Raw genomic sequence first — 21,320 nt, 5'->3', positions numbered from 1 at the left:
CTAGGTTGGTGTCGCCACAAGAGTAGAGTAACATAATTGGTTGCATCCATTATGAAGCCTAAAATACTTAGCGTCGGACTTTTTTGTCTGCTGCATTCCTCAATCTCTTAATTTCTGTAGTTTTCATTCTAATGCACAGGCAGCGATGCATATGCTCCTAAATGTTGCCGGTGTGAAGGCTTGGCTAGCAGGCATGAACATCCTGCCCTACCCCAGGCAAGCATTAGGTGGGCAATATAACGCCCACCTGCCTGAGGCAAAAGTGGCTGAAGAAGCTTCCCGCATGGCTGAGATTGCTAGATTTTCCTAATCTCCTTGCCCACTTGTGTTTGGCATTCATTCCTGAGCTCATCTTGGAAGAACCAATCATTGTTCTCCATCTCTGTAAAAAAGAAATTATCGGCCCTACATCAGTTCAGTTGGAGGTCCGATCCAGGCTAGCATTTTGTGTTCAGAGACATAGTAGCCTCCAGCTTGGACCTGTGGTTGGAAGTAGAATTCAGGCCTCAAAGTCATAATGCACCGCATACTAAGTGGTGATTTGCTGGAAGATAGATCGCTGATTGGCTAGGAAACCGAAGAGAGGAATTTCGACGTATAGTTTATTGTTGCAAGCTCAGCTAACATAAAGCATTTTTTTTTCCAATTCATTTCCTGGTGCCATTATTGCAATTTGTTCAAATGATAATATATTTCATCAAACACAGATATCTATTTCATTTTTTTTGTGAATGGATTTAATTGATTAGTCTCATTTCCCTTTTTGCCTATATTCTTATTTATGTTAGATTATGCTCCTCATGCCCTACGGCTTTGTGATTTCATAATCAACTACTACATAAAAGGTTAAGACGCATATCATGCTCGTTTTTTGTAATTTTCGTTCTAATGTTTGGGCAGAGATGCGTATTATGATCAGTTGACAGCATAATTCTCACTTAATTATTATGGCATGGTAAATATCATGATTGATGAAGTTTCGAGCCTAGTTGTAAATGCTCTGCATTTTCCTTCCAGTCAAGGTTTTATTATGATGGTGTTTTGTACGAAATAGGAAAAACATAATCAGTTTTTGTTTTTTGTTTTAGGGTTACAGAGAAGAGGCTTGAACTCAAAACTTTTCTATGAGAAAGGGAACTCTAATGCCAATTGAACTAGTAGTAAACAAAGCTCATGTTGGGACTCTTTTGGCCAACAAAACATTGAGTTTGTTAGAAGGGACGGAGAGGAGAAAGGATCGATGGGGTAAAATGGAAGGATGTAGAGGAGAAAGGATAAATGGAGTACCATTCATTTAGTTGTCTGGAAGAAAAAAACGAGAGTAAATTCATCGAGACAGAGAGCATAGAAAATTACAAAAGAGGGGAAAGATATGACCAGACCATCCAAATTGGGAGAGGATCCTTACAATCTTTCCTTGGTCTCTATCTAACAAAGTGAACACTTGATCCTTCATATTTCATCTCTCCCCAGTCCCCTCTCGTTCCTCTTGCCAAACACAACCTTGGTGGCGCCAGTCATTTTGTACCTGCAATTCTTGTTTTTGAACAGGCAGTAACGTTAACCTCGTCCCATTACAAACCAAGTGTTTTGAGCACCTCAGGTTCAAACCCGAACATGGAGACAGACAAGACAAGATTAATCAGTCAACAGATTGTTGTTACGGAGCTGAGGTGCCTATGTTGTAGTAAATTACATCATGGGGACCTCCCCTGAAATGATCCTGCCAATCACTTAATTCTTGACTTCAGAACTAACAAATTATTCCTGTGTTCATCTCGTCGAGGGCTCGTCCTAATTAGTCATTAAAGGCTCAGAAGGCTTTGATTCAAGAATGCAGAAAAGAGATTTGAATTATATGATACAATTGAAGGATTTCAATTCATTAATCCCACGGCCTTAGCAGGAGTTTGTCACCAAGTCCTGGCAAATGGTTACACTGGGTGCCAAAATGCAAAACAAGTCTAGCTAGGAGTGACATTGATGTATCTAACAGCTTTTTCCGATGATCTGACCTTGCAGACCATGCTCTGAGTTTGCTAATCCTGTAGGTTAATGTAGAGTCATTTGTTGCAGACCATGCTCTGAGTTTGCTAATCCTGTAGGTTAATGTAGATTCATTTGGAATCAAATGACTCTAGAAGCAATAATGAGACACTTTCAGCTAAATTCTTGATTGAGAAATTCTAAGAGTTTGAGGGTAAAGTTGATATAAAAAATTGTTTGCGGGCAAATTGATACTGAGTGCTATATTTTTGGTTTGGACTTTTATCATTTAGATCATGCATAATGCCAATGCCAATTTTTTTTATGGTTATTCCTTTGCTCTAAGAAAAAACAAATCCTTCTTCATTGATATATTCCATTATCAGATGGGAGCTTTAATAAAGTTTTCGCGATATCACAAAGGGATTTATACTCTAGCATATACATGTAATATACCCCCTCTTACATTTTTTTAACAAGATATGCCTCCTCCAGTTGTCCACGTTTCAACTACATGGATGCTAATATCAAAGTTCACAGATTTATAACGAGAAAGATTAAGTTGGGTTCAATTGGGGGTGTTGTACTGGGTAATATTATTATCAAAATACAATTTTTTTAATGTTTTTTTATTATTTTGATATACTAATATTTAAAATAAATTTTAAAAAAATATATTATTTTAATATATTTATAAATAAAAAGCTGAGCTAGAATACAATGCATGTAGCATCCAATAGGTAATTGGGGGGAGATTTTTTTTGGATCCTATAGCATGTCTCACTTTGTGTTAAGTAATTGAATATAACTGTCACGGGGTTATTTTTCGCTATGCGAACAAACCCGTGCGGCAGCCTAGTCCCTCGCTAGACTCAGCCTTCCCTCGCCAATCTCACTCGTGTTTGCCTAATAACTAAGCAAGCGGAATACACAAGCAAGGATAAGAATCATAGTGCACAACAAGCTTTACAGGAACTCTTTCCCAACCTTTATTAATCTCATACACAAAGGAAACTATACACAAATCCGTATGTGTGCTATGCACAAAGATTACATGCTACACTAAGCTACCTCTAACTAGTGTTCTACATGCTGAACATTCCCAACTGAATGCTCTTACATTCTGGACATTCCCCACCCGAATGCCTCTTCTCAAACAAGAGCTGCATCTTGTATTTATAGACAAGCAAAGGAGCTGCAAAGGCTCCTCCCCATTATCCCCCATTTTCGGGACCTAGTGGAGCACTACCTTCCCCATTATCCTTAGTGGGTTGGTGAAGCACTTTGTCCTCCATTATCTGGCCCCTCCACCCATGATTCCATGTTTTCAGGACATAGTGGCCCGGACAGCACCCCAGTTATGCTCCCACGTTCTGCTTCCCATGAAGCTGCCACTTCCCCCATTTCCTGGCTGTCTACTTGGCAGCCCCAGCTGCCAGCTTCTGCTGCGTCAGCTGCTGACTTAGAAGGTCCATCATCTAAGCCCCCACGTCCATGCCAAGTCGCAAGCTCAAAGACTCGCATAGACCATTGCACGCTGCCTGCCGAATTCATCTCTGCCTATGCAAGGCTGCCGTGATCCATCGCTGCCGAATTCTAGGCAGTGTGCCTTCGTTGGCGCGTCCCAGCGCCTAGAGCTCTTTAACCCATGCCTTGGACAATCCTTCGCCCAAGTTTAGATCGTGCCAAGTCGAGCCCCTGACTTGCACAAGTTGTTGCGCGCTGCCGAGTCCGCATCTGCGGGCAGGCTGCCAATGCGCTGCCGAATTCGCATATGCGTGCTGCCAATCTCTGCGCTGCCGAATTCGCATCTGCGTGCAGGCTGCCCCTGTCTACGCTGCCGAATTCTGCGATAGCCCCAATTCTCGTCAGCCTATCCCCCTGACGAGTTTTCCTGCTTGGCTTGGACAGACCCTCGTCCAGCCCATGTTCGTCAACAATCTGCGCTGCCGATTTTCCCTTTGACGAACCTACAGCCGCATAAATCTGCGCTGACGATTTCTCCCACTGATGGCATGGCTGCCAGCACCCTTAGGCCTTGTTTTGGCCAGCCTGCCGAAGCGTGCACCTCGTGCACTTTTGACACTGTGACAAACCACCCCCACCAAAAGAACCCGACGCCCTCGTCGGACAGATTTGAAGTACCCTTGCACCGCATCTGTTCCTCGTCACAATCCATGTTTCTTCGCACGAAACCTCTTAGCTTTTCCCACATTCAACAACAAATTCCGTCTGAATCTTTGTCAACCTGTTTCAAAAAACCAAGCTGTGACACATTCTGTTTTGGCTCGTTAGTTTTCCACAAATGTCAAACACATCATACTCGCAAGCATGTTTTCGCAAAGTTTAGATGCCACGCCTAGCACCCAAGGAATCCGTCCCTTCCTTCACAAAATACATCCACACAAAATCACTTCGAAGAACCACATGAGCTCCCATACAAACATCTAGTTCTCCAACCATTCTGCGTGCCCCAAAACTGCAAGTATTACCAATATTGCTTACTTGTCTCGCTTCTCCGCAACCAACACATCCTGCCGAATTCACCTCTGCCCATGCAAGGCTGCTGCTGTTCATCGCTGCCGAATCCTATGCAGTGTGTTCTTCGTTGGCGCATTCTCACGCCTAGAGTTAAACCATGATCTGTCCATCGTCAAAGTTATGAAACTCCCCCGAATCTGCCTCGCACAAGGCAGTTTGGCCACGCCTAAGTCTTCATCAACTACGCTGGCCCCTTCACACTAACTCTTTACTTAGTGTTGAGCACACGTATAGGATTTACGTATGCCGTTCCTTCTCCATCCTTCTCCACGGAAGTAGCACTCAGCTGTGCTCTTCAACGGGCAGTCCCTTGTGAAGTGCTTCCCTTCACAAATAAAACAGCCCAAACATGATTCCGAAACCTTTTCCTTGCCCTTGGCTTCTGACTTCCCATTGCCGTCAGCCCTTTTTGGTTCTCCACCTGCAAGAAATAAGAATGAGACAGTGCTGTTGAACCTAGCACCAACTCAGTTTCGTTGATCAACTCCATCTCCTGTCGAAGTCTTTCGGCAAGTCCCTCTAAGTCCATCTCTAACCTGCCATAGTACAAAACATAGCATCCCAGCATCAAGTTTCGTCTGACCTGGTTCCCCATGCGCTACTGTCATGCCCTAGAAACTCCGTCAATCACACAAGTTTTCGCTGACGCAAAACAGCCCCTACTGTTTTCCACCTTTTCTGCATGTTTCGTCTGCCGAAAACTCACAACACTTTGTCCCAACAAAGGTCATTAGCATTCTGCTTCCATCACTGCAAGCCATCGCAATGCACAGAATAGCCATTCATACTGATTCCAAGACAGCACACAAAATCATCTTCGTCGACGATTTTGGCTTCCACGCCAAGCTCACTGGATCGGCTGCCGAATCCGTCACCCAGTCTGTCTCTCGACAACGTGCAGACCCCTTGAGACACACCCCCACGGTACTGCCTCCTCTGTAACGCCTCCAATCCTGGTCTCAGCGTGACTAAAGTCTATCTCAGCCACTGTTCTGTCTTCTTCGCCTTGAACTGTCCATCATCAAGGTCTCCACCGAAGACATCAATTCTGCCTCCACAAAGGCAGCAAAGCCACAACAAATCCTCGTAGATTCGTCTGTCCTCAACTTGGTCTTCTCTGGATTTTGCTTCCACCTCCCCGAACATTCATCTCCCTGAACATTCCTTTCTTGAGATGCACAACAATCCCTAAGTTCTGCCACCAAGGCAGCAAGTAAGGCCAGACCGCATCCACCCCGATATGCTGGCTCATGATGACTGAATTCCATCACGGTCATCTAGCAAACGTATAAGGTTTACGTATGCCTAATCTCAAACACCATCTTCCACAATGACAACATCAAGGTTTCCCCTCCTTTGGGCAACAATCTTGCACAAAGTAATTTCCATCGCAAGAGAACAACAATACAAGTTTCAGTTTCGAACCCTTACCGATTTGCCTTTTCGTCTGACTGTCCATCATCAGCAGCAACAAGTTTAGGCTCTCCGCATTGACTTGCTTCTTCTTCTGTCTCGCCCCATCCTTCCCTTAAGGCTTTGACGAAAATACAGAAGCGCCCAGCAGCCCCTCTGCTGGCCCCTGCTCTCAAGTCTGCCAGTCCACCTGACAGTTTCAATGGCCGAATCAGCACCCATTTTGAGCTGATCCCTTCATCATCACTTTGCATCGCCCATGGAGTAGTTAAACTCCCAAAACACCGCAGGCCTTTTGAACACCAACACTGCCCAAAACGCTAGCAAGTTTTTCCTCAAATGGCTTGGAACAAATCCGCCCTTCGAGTTGCCCCCACAGAACAGCCCATCATCTGTGCTACGAAACAGCCCATCGTTTCGTCATGAACGCATATTGCGCTCTTGCTCCAAAGTTTCTGCCAGTCCATCGGCAGCAGCAATGTTCCTCCCAAATCAGTCCCTTCGATTTGTCCCGAGAAACATCAGCATTCTCGTCGCTGATCATTGCGCTGAAATCTGCTTCTCCATCGGCAGAAGCAGTAGCTCTCCCAAATCAGTCCGTTGATTTGGCCACAGAATTCTTCTCGTCATCCTGCCACGAAAGCAACCGCGCTCTGATACCAATTAGCTCTGATACCAATTGTCACGGGGTTATTTTTCGCTATGCGAACAAACCCGTGCGGCAGCCTAGTCCCTCGCTAGACTCAGCCTTCCCTCGCCAATCTCACTCGTGTTTGCCTAATAACTAAGCAAGCGGAATACACAAGCAAGGATAAGAATCATAGTGCACAACAAGCTTTACAGGAACTCTTTCCCAACCTTTATTAATCTCATACACAAAGGAAACTATACACAAATCCGTATGTGTGCTATGCACAAAGATTACATGCTACACTAAGCTACCTCTAACTAGTGTTCTACATGCTGAACATTCCCAACTGAATGCTCTTACATTCTGGACATTCCCCACCCGAATGCCTCTTCTCAAACAAGAGCTGCATCTTGTATTTATAGACAAGCAAAGGAGCTGCAAAGGCTCCTCCCCATTATCCCCCATTTTCGGGACCTAGTGGAGCACTACCTTCCCCATTATCCTTAGTGGGTTGGTGAAGCACTTTGTCCTCCATTATCTGGCCCCTCCACCCATGATTCCATGTTTTCAGGACATAGTGGCCCGGACAGCACCCCAGTTATGCTCCCACGTTCTGCTTCCCATGAAGCTGCCACTTCCCCCATTTCCTGGCTGTCTACTTGGCAGCCCCAGCTGCCAGCTTCTGCTGCGTCAGCTGCTGACTTAGAAGGTCCATCATCTAAGCCCCCACGTCCATGCCAAGTCGCAAGCTCAAAGACTCGCATAGACCATTGCACGCTGCCTGCCGAATTCATCTCTGCCTATGCAAGGCTGCCGTGATCCATCGCTGCCGAATTCTAGGCAGTGTGCCTTCGTTGGCGCGTCCCAGCGCCTAGAGCTCTTTAACCCATGCCTTGGACAATCCTTCGCCCAAGTTTAGATCGTGCCAAGTCGAGCCCCTGACTTGCACAAGTTGTTGCGCGCTGCCGAGTCCGCATCTGCGGGCAGGCTGCCAATGCGCTGCCGAATTCGCATATGCGTGCTACCAATCTCTGCGCTGCCGAATTCGCATCTGCGTGCAGGCTGCCCCTGTCTACGCTGCCGAATTCTGCGATAGCCCCAATTCTCGTCAGCCTATCCCCCTGACGAGTTTTCCTGCTTGGCTTGGACAGACCCTCGTCCAGCCCATGTTCGTCAACAATCTGCGCTGCCGATTTTCCCTTTGACGAACCTACAGCCGCATAAATCTGCGCTGACGATTTCTCCCACTGATGGCATGGCTGCCAGCACCCTTAGGCCTTGTTTTGGCCAGCCTGCCGAAGCGTGCACCTCGTGCACTTTTGACACTGTGACATACTAATATTTAAAATAAATTTTAAAAAAATATATTATTTTAATATATTTATAAATGAAAAGCTGAGCTAGAATACAATGCATGTAGCATCCAATAGGTAATTGGGGGGAGATTTTTTTTGGATCCTATAGCATGTCTCACTTTGTGTTAAGTAATTGAATATAACTATCAAGAGAGAAGGTTATGAATCATACAGAAGTAGCAGTGATTGAAAGCCATATATTTTTTATGATGATAACACAATAATGCTCCAAAGCTGGTGGAGTTAGTTGCATAATACTTAATCAGTATATGTCAACATCTTAACCAAGGAACTGAAGAAAAAAGATTAACCATGTAATTATTAATCTCATATATATTATATTCACACAAAAGATAGCTAGGGCCTGTGTAGTGGGTGGTGGTGGGTCTTTTCATATATCCCACTTCTTTTTCTTAGCCATTGGTAGATCTTCTTAATGATAAGAGGAACAATAATGTAGTTTAAAGCCTATTTTCTAGTGACACCAAGACGTGTTGTTTGTTTTCTGGGATAATTAGGACAAGAGAGAGCCTAGCTAGAACTCAATGCAGTGTTTTATAACCCCACCACAAATCATGCATGAAAGATAAGGAATCCACAAGGTATCAGTCTGGATTCCAATTTGTGATCCCGTTTGAGTTAGGCGCTTGAATAATTCACTCCCTAAATAATCATGCACTTGAGCAAAAAGAATATCTTCTTCTTCTTCTTCTTCTTCTTCTTCTTGAGCGGAGCATGATCCTCATTCCCACTAAAAAAGGTTTCAGTCGGAGTTGAAAGGCATAAAGCCCAACTCATCGAGACTTAGCCCAAAGGGCTGCATGATATCATGAATTAAAGAACAAGAATGCGTTCAATCATGATTTCTCGAGGGTGATATTTCTTTTATCCAGGAACAAGTCTCGACTTGTCTTCTTCCTGTGTTTCTTTTGAATGAAACTGGCAAAGCCAGGTAGCTTACAGCTGAAAAAACCTAGCTGCTTTCATTGGTTTCTTTCTTTTGCTCCCTCTCTCTTATCTTCATCACTTGAATACTAACATTTTGTTTCGTTTCTCTTCACCTTTCTGTGGGTTCGGTTGAGGCCGGATGGAATAATGCATCTTACAACTTCATTAAAAAATGATGGATGGTGTGAATTGACAAAGTGACAACCTTGTCTTATAAGAAAACTATTAACAAAATAAAGGGTTATATTCTAATCAAGAAGGTGGAGAGATGATTAGTCTCATCAAGCCAGGATTAATTTAGATTGAGAGACTGGAAACTCTAGCCCTAATTTTAAGGGAAGGGACCCTTTAAGATTCGGGGCACCCCACACAAAAAGAGTGCAAATTGGCAATCATTGGAGAATGGTTGTGTTATATATAATGTCACCATTTCGTATGAGCCTTCATGGATTAAAACTAATTTAGATTAAGAAAAGAGTGAGTGGGAAGTAATGACCAGAGATGCGCTATGCCACTTTATAAATTTAAGTCCTCGTTAGGGATTCTCTCCCTTTCGCTGTGCATCTCTTAATAATAATAGTCAAAGAGGGTTGGCTAACAACACCTTCATGAGAGAAAAAAGAGAGCCATGTTCTGAATAATTAACACAATCATATACAAAATCCAAGACTTGATCTGATATTGGGGGCAAATCCAAATGAAATCAACTTTTTGGCTACTAGGTCTAATCTGAGGAGGTCTATTTCAACTCTCTCTCTCTCTCTCTATATATATATATATATATATATATATATAGATTGCTGATTCATGGCAAAAGAAAATTATATATGTAGCAGAAAATTGAAAAAATGCGTTCCTTAAAAATAGTAGATTCCACACTGGACTTGACTAAATGCTTGTTAACAAAAACCCTTTTTTACTTGCGTATGTACATGATAATATCGTTGGTAATTAAATGCTAATTAAATTTCACTAAATTTGTTCACTTTTCAATACACGAACTAGAACTTAGCCTCATAAAAACCTCCTTCAAATACAATTTTCTTTCGGGTTTTTGAGAAAATAATATTGATGGATCTAATAGTTTGAATTTCAAGATTATAATGATTCACGAACATGCATGTATATATAATTCTAAAAAACCAACAATATTAAAATGAATTTAATCACAGAATGGACTTGTAATTAAAAAACAATCAAAGAATACTATGAATATTAAAGAATAATACCAAGAAATTAAGATAAGAGGCGCGACTTTCTCTCTATGAGCATCTTTTACTAGCAAGTTTTGAAGGCTATAAACAAAATAGAATTAGGACCGATCTTATCTTGATGCCAGTACTTACTGCAATATGCATCCAGTCTCTGAATCCAAGGTGGAATCTAAGGTTAAGTGATCAATACTGGCTATCTCTGCCATGTTATGTGCTCCTTTGAAGAGAGAAAAAAAAATGTGTACTTTGCCCTGAAAAAGCCACCACCACCACCACCAATATAGAAAGCGTTTTGTATATAAAAAATGAAAGCTTTGTTACTGCATTTATTTGGAGTCACGACGTCCCACAGTTCATTGTATAATTAATATTCCATGTATCTTTCTAATTCTTGGGGGTATCGATGGAGTATATATTGCCATTAATCGATCCTTTTTGCATTTTGTTATGCCATTTATGTAGGGTAATGCCATAAGCTGCATGCTGTCTAGGTCTTTTAATTTCGGACATATTGATAGATCCATTGCCCCATACCAGCTGGAAAAATTTGATGAGGAAGGCCTACATATTGGTTTTCCCACCTTATCCCTTTCGGTGAATTGTACTAAATTGAGAGAAATGCCTGCCATTTTTTTGGTTGTCTATGAACGTGTAAAGCATTCCATGCTTGAGTTGTTTTTCGAGTAACTTTTATGAAGTCTAACCTTTTATATGTCAACTAAGTAAAATAAATCCGAGAATTATATATATTAATAAATAATAATAAATTTATTAATTTTAATTAAAAATTAAGTTGGAAAATTGAGATAAATATACTATTTATTAGAGAGAAAAAAAGGTTGAATACATGTTTTAGTTTGAAATTGAGTATCTAAAAAAACTTGAGGCGGTTTATCATTTATACGAACAGTGTTTCCACTTGAAGTTTTTTAATCTAAGTATAATAAATCCAACAAATATCTATAATTATTATTTTCACATAAAAATATAAAAAATAACAAAAAAAAATAAGAAACGAATATTTAAACATAACAAATTGTATTATTCATTTTGGTTTTTAACTACTAAACATGAGTCTTTTAGTAGAGAAACTGGATAGAGAGGTCACACTATGCTGTGTGACTTAATTTTTTTCAACATAAAAAAAAGGATACTCATAAGCTTGATTAATTTAAATAATATGAACAAAAATACAATAACAATAAATAAACTAATTCAAATCTATGACCTAGTCATGATAATAAGGTGACCGTTTTGGAAGAAAATTGAATAAAACTATGAAACTCAATCATCAAATAACTCATTGTTGAAGGGTGAAATTGAAAAATAAAATTTAAAAAAAAAAGACTTGAGTCAACCCTAATTAATATGTTAATTTCACGACCATGAACATAAAATTGAGATAACCTCATTGAAAGGAGATTGAAAAAAGAGAGTAAAAAGATCAATTCTCAATAAATCAAATGTTGAAGGATGAAATTGAAAAAATAATAATTTAAAAAGGATCTAAATAAAAAAACTTAAATCAACTTGTGTTAACCTTTAAAACTCGTGACCCTGATCATGTGCCCGAGACTAACACCATAGAATGCAAACCCTAAAAATAACAAAACAAAATTTCAGATCATCAAAATATTTAAGGATAAAATTAAAAAAAAAATGCAATCACAAAACAAAACGATCCAAAACAAAATAAATAACAATTAAAAAAATAATGACTAAATTTGATATAAAAATAATTTGAAATCAAAATGTTGGAGGATGAAATTAAATTCAAGATTCAATTAGAAAAAAGAATTAAAAATAAATACATAGAAATTAAAAGAATGAGAAAAACATTGATATAAAAATTAAATGAAACTAAATCTGATATAAAAATTAAAAAATATATATTTTTATTAAAAAATTGTGATCATCTTAAAGAGAAAACCCAAATAAGAAATATTGGATGCTATGAATTGTTTTATGATTAATTGAGAAACGAATAATACCTTATAAATGAAATGAGTATTTTCCAGATATTTTTTTTGAGTATTGAATATCAAATTGAAATATTAAAGCTGCCATGAATATATCATCACGAGGGGGGGGGGGGCAAATTGAAGGTTTTTTCAACACAAATGCAAGAACATGTGGCTTTATCAACTTCAAAGAGGAGAGTTCTGGCAAAACCGAGCATGGTGATAAAAAAAAAAACACTAGCAATAATAAAATAAAGAGATATGGAGGAGGAATATGATGTCACAGGGCCCGGCCAGAGGGCACGGGTACTGTACAAGTGCTCTAAAAAGCTGAAGTTTTCAAAAACCTTTTGGCTCGGAAAGGTCCTAACCCACTTTTCTTGAAACTACAGACAGGTCCATAACAATTCATTCTCTCTTTTGCCCATTATTAATCATAATCATAATCTTAATCTCATATTTGTAGTTTATAGCTCTATAGTGTAGGTTTGGAGCAATAATATATAAGGCATTATTACATCCACCATTCAAATGATTTCTATTGTTCTTTGACTAATATAGATCAAGAAAATGTCTGTAATCTTCTGATGAGAAATCAATAAAAACAATACTTTATCGGTCATTTGATTGTTAATGCTCGAGTTGATCCATATAATAAATTAATTATTTTTTTATATTATTGTTTTGGTTTTGTATACAAATAGAGAATGTAAAGAAATTATTTTATCAAGGATGTAGCAATTACAACGTAGTTATGTAATATATTTAAGAAACAAATATAAATGCAGAACAATTTTTAAAAAAATATATTAAAATAATTTTTTAAAATTTATTCTTCACATCAGTTAGTCATCCAAAAACACTAATAAATAATAATTTAAAACTAAAAAAGATAATTTTTTAAAAAAGAAAGAAGCTGAGCTTAACAAGAAATGGGGCAAGATGAGGAAGGGCAAAATAAAGAAAGAAGAATGATTGACTGGGGTAACTTTACATCCCGAGGAAATGCCAGATTCGAGGCCGTAGGATTGACCGATCTGCTCAAACTTGGAAGAACCCTTCCACCTCACGTGCGTTTTCCTTTTGACTATCCATTCCGGTCTCCACCTCCACCTTCGTGCCAGCATTTTATTATTACTATTACGTGTCTCCTTCAATTAATCGCCGACTACTTTCCATCCACAAAACAACACGACTTCCGAACTAGTTTAATCCTTCATTTTTCTTAATTGTTTTTAGTTTTAATTCCATGCGGTTTGCCATGTTATATCAAGATCAGATTACTTTTTAGCTGATTGCCGAGCACGGTCACTTTCCCAATTATCTCAAATGGCATGCTTAATTTGTAGATTATTTTTTTAAAATTATTTTAATATCAGTAAATCAATATAATCTGAAACATAAAAAAATTCATTTAAAATAAAAAATAATTAAAATAAATTCATTTAAAAAAACAGTAATTTATCCAATCTCACAACCACACAAACCAAAACGTCATCCTCTATTCATTGCCGCGCAACAAGGTAACATATCACTCGTTTTTCTCTGTTGCTGCCGGGAGAAACACCATTAATTTTAAAGAAAAAAAAGCTTTACTCGCTTCTCCGACCAAGAAAGCCGGTCAATTCCCGATCTCTTACCCCCACTTGCAAGTAATTTTTCTTCGATCTCGATTTCCTTCCTAATTGGTTCGTGCATGCCTGGGCTGTGAAATAACCAGAAATTTCTTTAACATGTCAGTAACATCTATAAAAAACAAAAAGAGTGCGTTATTTCTTTTCCAATTATAAATTTATGATACACAGAGAATCAATCTTGTCCATCTAATTAGAGTTTAAAAAAAAAAAAAAAGTAGATTTATTTTTTTTAAGGTGGGCAGGCCCAATAATTAACAATCACTAAACCCTCAATCATGCAAAACAAAAAATTATCTCCATCAAGAATCAATGACAAATACATGATCCTCCTCTCTTACTACAGCCATTATAAAATCCCCTCCGATCCTCTGCTTTGATCCGGTTACCATCTCCCTTTATCACCATTACCAACCTTTAGCACCATCATCTCTTTCTTCAGTAAATGCAAAGCGGCGTAGGCTGCAAAATCTGACAAATCTCCATGCTTTTTTGTTATTACCAATCTCTAGTAACTACAAAACTGCAAAGCGAGCATGTACTTTGCTTTTTTGTTTCTTGATTCGATCCTTAACTAACGTCGTAGGCTCAAGTGAAACAAAATTAAACAACAAAAACACTATCCGTACCTTACAGGCAAAAAAAAAATAATCTCGAAATGTTTGAAAGTTTGAAGTACCTCACCGGCTCAGCCGGAGCAAGTGGCTATGGCTCTAAGTCCACCGGCGAGCAAGTAACTGAAAACTGCGGCGATCTGCATTCCATAACGGCCATCATCACTGGTGAGTTTGTATTTTGTTTATTATTTTAAAAAAGAGGCTCGAAACCACGTACGGATGCAAAGCACTCTCAGACTTGAAGATTTTGCGTGAAGAGTCGTGAAAAAAATGGTTTTTGGTGCTTATTTTCTTAGGTGCCACATCCGGGATAGGAGCGGAGACGGCAAGAGTGCTGGCGAAGAGAGGTGCGAGGCTGGTGTTGCCGGCTAGGAGCCTGAAAGCCGCCGAAGATGCCAAGGCAAGAATTATATCAGAGAATCCGGATACGGAGATCATTGTTATGGGGCTTGATCTTAGCTCTCTCAACTCTGTTCGAAACTTTGTTTCAGAGTTTGAGTCCTTCGACTTGCCTCTCAATCTCCTCATGTAAGAAGATAAACATTTTTTTCCTTGTTTGTTTGGTTGATGAGAAAGTGAAGAAAGGTAGCAATGAAAATTTTATTGTTACTTTCTTGGGTTTAATCTGTCTCTTTCTTTATCAGAAATAATGCTGGAAAGTTTGCGCACGAGCATGCAATCTCTGAAGATGGGATAGAGATGACCTTCGCTACTAATTTTCTAGGTAATTAATAATATATTAAACTATGCAAGGAAAAATAAATATGAATGACCAAAAACTCAAATTCTGGCCTTGATGGAATCTTTTCAGGTCACTTTTTATTGACAAAATTGTTATTGAAGAAGATGATTGAAACAGCAAAAACAACTGGGATTCAAGGCAGAATAGTGAATGTCTCATCGAGTATTTACAATTGGTTTTCAGGCGATCCGATCCGATATCTTGGCCAAATATCCCGAAACAAATTACGGTAAGAAACTAAAACTATTCCCCCCCCTAAAATCAAATATATATATATATATATATGCATATGTATATAATTACACACACACACACACACACACATATATATATATATATATATAAAAAACTTAAAATTCGTTTAGCAAAATGAGTAAAAATATTAATTATTTGGCTGGAAAAAATAAATAAATTTAATCTACATACAAAGCCAGTATTTATAAACTATACGCATATATCTTGGTTGACCTTTAGTTTATTGGTTTTTTTTTATGATCTATATACAGTGATTTCGATCCTACACGTGCATATGCTCTCTCGAAGCTCGCTAATGTTTTGCACACCAAGGAGCTTGCTCAGAGACTGAAGGTTGTCATTCATGATCCTATTTAAATATATAGTTTAATTTAATTTAAAGCTGATCAGAGAAAAAAGTGATATTTGTTGTTCTCTTTTTGCTCTGATTTTATATATATATTGGACCTGGATTAATTGATATATATCAATTAATGCAGCAAATGGAGGCCAACGTGACTGTGAATTGTGTTCATCCAGGAGTTGTAAGAACTAGACTCACTAGAGAACGAGAAGGCATAGTCACAGGTATGTAAGAAAGGATCAATTTTTCTATTTTAAGATTTAAATGAAAAATATGAACCATCTAATAAATTTAACTTGTTTTCATTTCTAAAAATGCAGATATGGCATTTTTCTTGACTTCCAAGCTCTTGAAAACAATTCCTCAGGTAACTAACATAATTTGTACCATTTGAGCTTAGATTACATGTATATTTTTTGAATAATATATAAATTTTGATTGAAAAAATTAAATTGTTAGTGGGTTGTTCTTGTAGGCTGCTGCGACAACATGCTATGTGGCAACACATCCGAGGCTAGTAAATGTGACTGGAAAGTACTTTTCGGATTGCAATGAAGCCTCAACGTCCAAATTGGGATCCAACTCAACGGAAGCTGCTCGATTATGGACTGCCTCGGAAATCATGGTTTCTAGAGGCTCAAAAGCAGTTTTTGACCCACTCACTAGTACCTTAGATTATGATATATCAATAAAACAATTCAAATAAAAGAAAAGAAAAGAAAAAGCAAGATCGTTAGGGACAGAGAAGAAGAGGAAGAACCAACAAGTTTAGAGAACTGGTGGATAAAAGCTAGAGACATATCATACAAAAATGTATACAGCTTAATTAGAGTATTTAAATTAATTAGTATATGGCATAGATGCTTAGACATTATACTACTTTAAATATTATATGTACTTAAGGTTTATGATATTCTTAGTGGTCGTACGTGTTGTAGTGATGTTTTTCTTTTGTTAGTTGTTTAACGAGTTAATTTTGCTTTAAACAATGCTAAATGTTTTGTTTGGCTCTGCTACAATTATACAAGATTATCATGGAGTGGAGTTGTGGTCTCAGGTTCGAGCCCTGTGGTTGCTCATATGATGGCCACTGGAGGTTTACATGGTCGTTAACTTCAGGGCCCGTGGGATTAGTCGAGGTGCGTGCAAACTGACCCGGACACCCACGTTAAACTAAAAAAAAAAAGAGTTTATGCTAATAAATGGGGTTTTGATTGGAAAACAAAAGTGCTTCGAAGCCTTCTGGAAACTAATATTTTGGATCGAGTGTGAGTTAAACAATGTCAAAATTTGATGTTGTAGATTAGACTAATTCTTTGCTAGCATTACGTTACGAGTTATATATTTTTTTCAAATTTATAAAAATATTATGAAATTAGAAATCCGATACATACTGGACAAAATATTTTTATAATATTGAGATGATGACATATTAAACGATATGTTTTTTTACAAAAAAATATATTGAGATAACGATACATTAACTCGACCTAAACCAACCATGGTTAGCCTGCAATTCAGGGTATGAGACTGTGATAACCTTATAAAACTCAAAACATGAATTCCAATTCTAATCAACCAAAAATTGAAGGCTAGAAAAAAAATCAATTAAAAAAAATCTAAAAAAGTGACTTGAGTAAACCTAGATTGGCGGGTTGCGCTTCACCACAATTTTTAACATAAAAAAATATGTTTAGATGCTAGTAGTGCTTTTAAATAAGCAAGAAAAATATAAGACTCGGGTCATTGACCTGATTGAATACAATAAACCCATTTAATTTAATAATCAAACAAAAAAAATTGTCAATAATCAATTATAAAAGATGAGTCACCAATATCATACTCAAGAGAATAACAAAGAAAAGGTCGTCAAAGTCTCACTGTTGCTCTACCATGGACATCAACCCACTACCAGAAAGAGCTCATTGAGATATTTTAAAGTCATTGCGAAAGGTTGCATGATGACATTGAAAGAGGTCGCACACCCTGCCAAAGCAACAACCCTAAAAGTAAATCAAATAAAATATTATAAATTAAGCATATTATGCTTACATTTAATCAATTGATTTAATTTAATTAATAACCAAAATTTCTTTTAAAAAAACTAAATTTAAAAAAGAACGACAGATAAAAAGACGTCGACCTAAGATAACTTGGGTCATTTTCAAAATTAGTGAAAAATCCTATAAAAAACAGATAGAAAAAGCAAAGTCTAATCTCCAATTAAATCAAATTTTGAAAGGTGAAAGTGAAAAAACATGATCTTAAAAAAGGAAGAAAAAAAATGAACTCAGACGAATCTCCTAAACCTGTGTTAATCTCTTAAATTCATAACCTGTTAAATCTTAGACTTGATCTCAATCAAGAACAATTTAATGTTTAATGATGAAATAAAAAAATATAAATTTAAAAAACTTACCAAAGTAAAAAAAAAATGCAATAAAAAATGGAGGATGAAATAAAAAAAAATCCTTTTTAAAAATGATCTCAAATAAAATAACTAGCAATTATATTTAAGTAACTGATTTAATTTAATTCAAAACCATATTTATTTTAAAAAAAACTAAACTTAACAAAGAAAGACAAATAAAAAGATTTGAAATAACCCAATCTTTTTTAAAACTAAAAAACAAAAACAAATGAAACCAAGCAAATCTTTAATTAAATCAAATGTTGAAAGATAAAAATAAAAATAATATGAGCTTAAAAAAAAACAAATGAACCAAAGCAAATCTCTTCAATTTGGGTTAATCTCCTAAATTCACGGCCTATTAAATCATAGGCCTGAGTTTAATCAAGAACCTTAATTTAATGTTGAAATATTACACAAATTTTTTTAAAAAAATTGCCAGAGTAAAAAAAAACAACAATAAAAAATAGAGGATAAAATCGTAAAAAAAAATCAATTTTAAAAATGATCTCAAATAAAATAAATTACAATCAAAAGAATGAGAACCAAATATGACATATAAAGAAAATTGAAGGTTAATGAAATGAAATTAAAAATAAATTTCAATTATATATATATTAATTCAAATAAAAAAAATATCAATTGAATGATTAGGGACAAAGTTTGAAGGAAAAAAACATTGAAAGGTTGCTGTGAAATTTTGGGAGGCTAGACATGAAAATAGAGGAGGAAAGAGAAAAGAAAATAAGGAAGCTAACAAGTACCTAACTCGAGGGAATTACACCATTAGCGCCGCCTAAAAAGGTAAACCTCATCATGATAATTCAAAAGATACCAAGCAAGGCCTTTTCTGCCCAATGTAAACCGCTACATGCATCGCTTTAACACGATGAGACAACTTACTTGTTGGTACGTTCAACGCACGTGAAAACCCTTTTTTTATATATTTATTAAAATATCATATTACCCCTCAGACCACATGGTTATCACAAAACAAAATAGAATGAAAGTATAAATAAGCCCATGAAACGAGCTAATTTTTTTTTTATTTTTAAGATAATACGGTCATTTAATTGTGTTGTGAAAAGTGAAATTTCAAGAAATCCCATAGATCTAAGTTAAGTAATTTTTTTTGCTTTTTATAGGCAATTAAGTAATTATAATGTGTAAAAAAAAATGAAAAAATCAAGTTGTATCCGATAAATTTTATAATACTCAATGAATCATATGAAAAAACCCTATTACTCCTAATAGACAATTTAGGTTTTTTTAGAATGACATGATAGTAATTTCATTATTCCAATTCATATTGAATTGAGGCATTTTTATTATACTTTTTCCACGGGGTTTAGGTTTTTGTTAGCTGATATCTCATGATTATAAAATTTGGTATCATTAATTAGTGTGTAAATGGGATTTATTGCAAATGAAAATGACTGGAAACCATAATTACAGATTATTTATATAAAGCTCAGTAATATAGTACAATGCAAGTCGATTTTCCTAAAAAAAAAAAAAGATAATAAAGAAAGAATAAGTGGGCAATAAAAAATGTTCTATATGGGTTGATTTTTAAAAATTATATTACTTTTCAAAGTATTTTTCACTTGAAAATATATTAAAATAATATTTTTTTTATTTTTTAAAAATTATTTTTGATATCAGTACATCAAAATAATCTAAAATCACAAAAAAAAATTAAAACAAATAAAAAATTAAAAAAAATTAATTTTTTTAAAAATACAGAAACAAATAGAAAGAGTAAGAAGGAAAAGGGAAATTCCAGCACATGCTGCCTTTCCCTGGAGTCATGACTCATAACACCATATCTTAATTTACGAACATAAAATCAACATTTATAAGCACAAATACGTATAAGGGATGTAATTGACACATCACAAAAAGATGTTATCTAGAGGCATAAAAACATATAAGATCGATGTTTGCACTTGAAATTTGAAAACAGATCCCATTAACAAGCCAAGTAAATAGTTAATAGTTAAGGTTGTCTGCTCGTAACAAAAGGAGAGATAGCCTTAGGCCTTGTAAGATGCATGACACATCACATGAAACATTAACTAGCAATCCTAGAAACCCTAGCTTCTAGACTTCTAGAATTCCATGTAGTAATTTGTTTTGTTATATATATTATCAGTTTGGTGGATTGATAAGAGTTGATTCCAGTTATATTTATATGTTTTTTTTAATTAATTTTATTTTTATTTATCTTTTAATATTAAGTTGACCGGGAGTTAAAGATCAATATTTTTTTTATTTGTTTTCTATGATGTTATCCTGGTCTCATGACCCGAGTCATGAGTTTGGCAGGTTAATTCAGGTTGACGCAAGTCATTTTTTAATTATTATTTTTTTAATTTCATAATACTGGTTTGATTGAAAATTAAGATTCATAATTTATTTTGATTTTCTTTAAATGAGGCTATCACAATTTAATTACTATGATTATGAATTTGACAAATTAACCCTGGTTGATTTGGATCGATTCAATATGTTGTCATCTCATTATTAAAAAAAAGATATTATCTCGATTGTTTTAATCAAATTATATTTTTACTTTGTATCAATCATCTAGGTTATTCTTGAACCTGTCAAGTCAACCATGTTATATTAGGTCAACCCCTATACAATTTTTTTTTTGCTGGAAAACATATTAATAATGTCTGAATATTTTTTTATGTTTTAAAAAAAATTGATTTGACTCGCAGTGTAATGCATGACAACGTATTTTGATTTTCTTTCTATGATGCTATCATGGTTTCATGACTTGAATAATAAATTTGACAAATTAATCTAAGTTTACTTCTATCAATCTAATATGTTTTCATTTTATTATTTAGAAAGAAGATAGGATTTTGATTTTTTTTTAAAAAAAATTATGTTTTTATTTTGTATCACTCATCTAGCTTTGGATCTTTCAAATCAACCATGTTATGTTGGCTCAATCCATGTACCATTTAATTTTTTTTTATTAGAAAATATATTAATAACACCTAATATTTTTTATGTTTTTAAAAAATAAATTTGATGTGACTCAAGTGTAATGCATGTCAATAATTTAGTTTACTCTATTTCAAAAATATATTTGAAATTTTAATTTTTATAAGGAAAATGAAATCATTTCAAAATATCTTTCAAAAAGTCCAAAGTACAGGCCCATGTAGCAATTGAGATCAAATCATTTAGGCTCAATATTTCCCTTCATTTTGACCCAAATGAGCTTCAATTTATTTTGGGTCAAATAATTCCCTA

At 36.0% G+C, this 21,320-nt stretch overlaps 1 protein-coding gene across 1 annotated transcript; it reads left to right on the top strand.

Annotated features, from left to right (window-relative positions):
* Positions 1 to 13,945: 13,945 nt before the first annotated feature.
* Positions 13,946 to 16,636, top strand: LOC7467056 (short-chain dehydrogenase TIC 32 B, chloroplastic). Its single transcript, XM_002299408.4, has 8 exons — positions 13,946 to 14,465; positions 14,597 to 14,828; positions 14,945 to 15,024; positions 15,112 to 15,271; positions 15,549 to 15,630; positions 15,777 to 15,864; positions 15,961 to 16,007; positions 16,116 to 16,636. The coding sequence occupies exons 1-8, from the start codon at positions 14,342 to 14,344 to the stop codon at positions 16,344 to 16,346; spliced, it is 1,044 nt and encodes a 347-aa protein (XP_002299444.2). The 5' UTR covers positions 13,946 to 14,341; the 3' UTR covers positions 16,347 to 16,636.
* Positions 16,637 to 21,320: the final 4,684 nt, after the last annotated feature.

The sequence above is a fragment of the Populus trichocarpa genome, chromosome 1 (assembly GCF_000002775.5).
Source record: "Populus trichocarpa isolate Nisqually-1 chromosome 1, P.trichocarpa_v4.1, whole genome shotgun sequence".
Lineage (NCBI taxonomy): Eukaryota > Viridiplantae > Streptophyta > Magnoliopsida > Malpighiales > Salicaceae > Populus > Populus trichocarpa.
Note: the sequence above shows the minus strand (reverse complement) of the source record. Positions and strands in the feature narration are given on the sequence as shown.